Below are 2,016 nucleotides of genomic sequence, written 5' to 3'. Positions count from 1 at the left end.
GTGTAAAAGATTTATTGAAAATATTGCTTATTTTTACATTTTGAATGAAATGCAGTTTCTGATTGGGTATAATTATGGCTTAATTTAGCTGAGCATAATTAGCTCAAAATTCAGTGATAAAGTTAAAAATTAATATTGAATTTGGGTGGTGCCAAGAAACTTTTATTTGTTTCGTTCATTTTTGTACTTTATTCTGCAAACATTTTGAAATTCTTTAGAAGCATCTTTTTTCACATAAACTTATCCTTTTAACAGAAATATTGTGGATAGTTCTGCTGTTCAAGCAATGTTTTCTATTTTTGCATTCTACTTACTGCAATTCAATTCTGCAAAATATCTGGTATTATTAAATTGTTTCTTTATCTGGTCATCATCTAGATGATTTTTGTTTTAGGTCAGAAATGTCAAACATCATTTGTTTATCGTCATGACTACTGCTATATCGCGGTTCGTTTTTATATTTTTTTAATCATCTATTTAGCTACAATTTCGGCCTTATATCGTCATTTTGGGTTGGCGTTAACCTTAGATTGTTTATCTCATCGAAAGTTCTTGAACATTCTGATATTATGCATGACTAGGTGTCATTGTAGAGCAGAAAGATTTGCAAGGAGATTAATGCATGCAGCATACGTCATACTTAAGAATAGTTATATTATATATAATACTAAACCTATTATCATTCAATATTTTTCTATGTCTATTTATAGAATGAATGAGTCTTAATTTGTCTGAAATAGTAGGACTTGCAGACATACTAACGTAGTACTGTTTCAGGGTTTTACTAACTTCATGCCTCGTTTTGCAATCCGAACAGTTTGCAATTTATTGGATAGTGAAATAGTCAAAATTAGGAATAAGGAGGAGGCACATACAGCTTATGGTAAGATTGAGCCAGTATTTGTTATTGTTTCTTTAAAGAAATATGTGTTTTGAATTATATGGAAATTTATTTGAAAGTCATTATTGAGTGGAGAATTGTTAACTACTCGATAATAATCTATTTTTTCATTATTGAAATTTTATAACTGACTGAACATTTTTATTGAAGGTTTGTTAGGCCTTAATAAAAATTTATTTACAGGACTTGCTGGTGGGAAGTCGTTCTGGCTTGGATTGAGAAGAGGTATAATTTTATTTTGGTGACTACGACTCTATAACATTTGATGTTATAATTCATTATTCAGGATTTAGAGAAGTGTAATTTAGTTACTATGTTAGTAAATTTATCAAATTTAAAAAAAAAAAAAAAAAAGCGGTAAATGTTGAGAATATAGCAAATCCTTTTTGCTTCTTAACTTACGATTTTTTCTTCTATTTGACTGGTTGTTATTTTTAATACATTGCATGGAATCGTAGATGAGAGTTCGTGGCTAAAATATCACCTTAGGATCAGTTGGATTTATTTCATATAAACTTCGAGATTAAATTTGGTAGCATATTCCTGCAGGAAAGAGGGATTGATATTGGGATACTAGTACCTATGGAACTTAACACATTTTTTCTTTTGGCGTACAGGACAACCGGATATAACAGACAACAAAAATTGTGTTTACGCAGCTTACGCAGGAGAGTGGATGACTGCTGACTGTGATAACTTCCGCTCACCGAAAATGTTTGTATGTCAGAGTGAGTTTTGTAAACCCACATTGAAATTTTTAATCAGTCGCTTTCCTGGGTTATTCGGAGAAAAAAAAAGTTTTTTTGCGGGAAACTTTACCGGTAAAAAATTTTTCCGGGTATCCATTTTGATTTCAACTGATCACGAAATCATGGGTATGCATATTATTCACATTAATTAAATGCTTAAACAAATATTTCAGTGATCATTTTAGCTTTCATTGTAAAATTTCATTGTAAAAAAGCATCCGGAGTAACTGTAACACTTCTGTTACCCTTTTTAGTCGCTTTCTAGGTCAATATTTCAAATTTGTATTATATTCGGATGATTTTTTCTATTTTAGGCCCTTCATACAAGAACTAGAAGAAAGAAGTTATGTGGAATCATTGAGATGA

The 2,016-nt window shown here is 30.5% G+C and overlaps 1 protein-coding gene across 1 annotated transcript; it reads left to right on the top strand.

Annotated features, from left to right (window-relative positions):
* Positions 1–378: 378 nt before the first annotated feature.
* Bm12751 (Uncharacterized protein) lies at positions 379–2,016 on the top strand (the record flags this gene model as incomplete). Its single annotated transcript, XM_043079758.1, has 5 exons — positions 379–447; positions 778–883; positions 1,085–1,126; positions 1,519–1,615; positions 1,965–2,016. 5 exons carry the CDS (start codon positions 379–381, stop codon positions 2,014–2,016), a joined length of 366 nt encoding a protein of 121 aa, XP_042935692.1.

This window comes from Brugia malayi (genome assembly GCF_000002995.4).
Source record: "Brugia malayi strain FR3 genome assembly, contig: Bm_v4_Chr3_scaffold_001, whole genome shotgun sequence".
Taxonomy (NCBI): Eukaryota; Metazoa; Nematoda; class Chromadorea; order Rhabditida; family Onchocercidae; genus Brugia; species Brugia malayi.
This window is presented reverse-complemented; position numbering and strand designations above follow the sequence as displayed.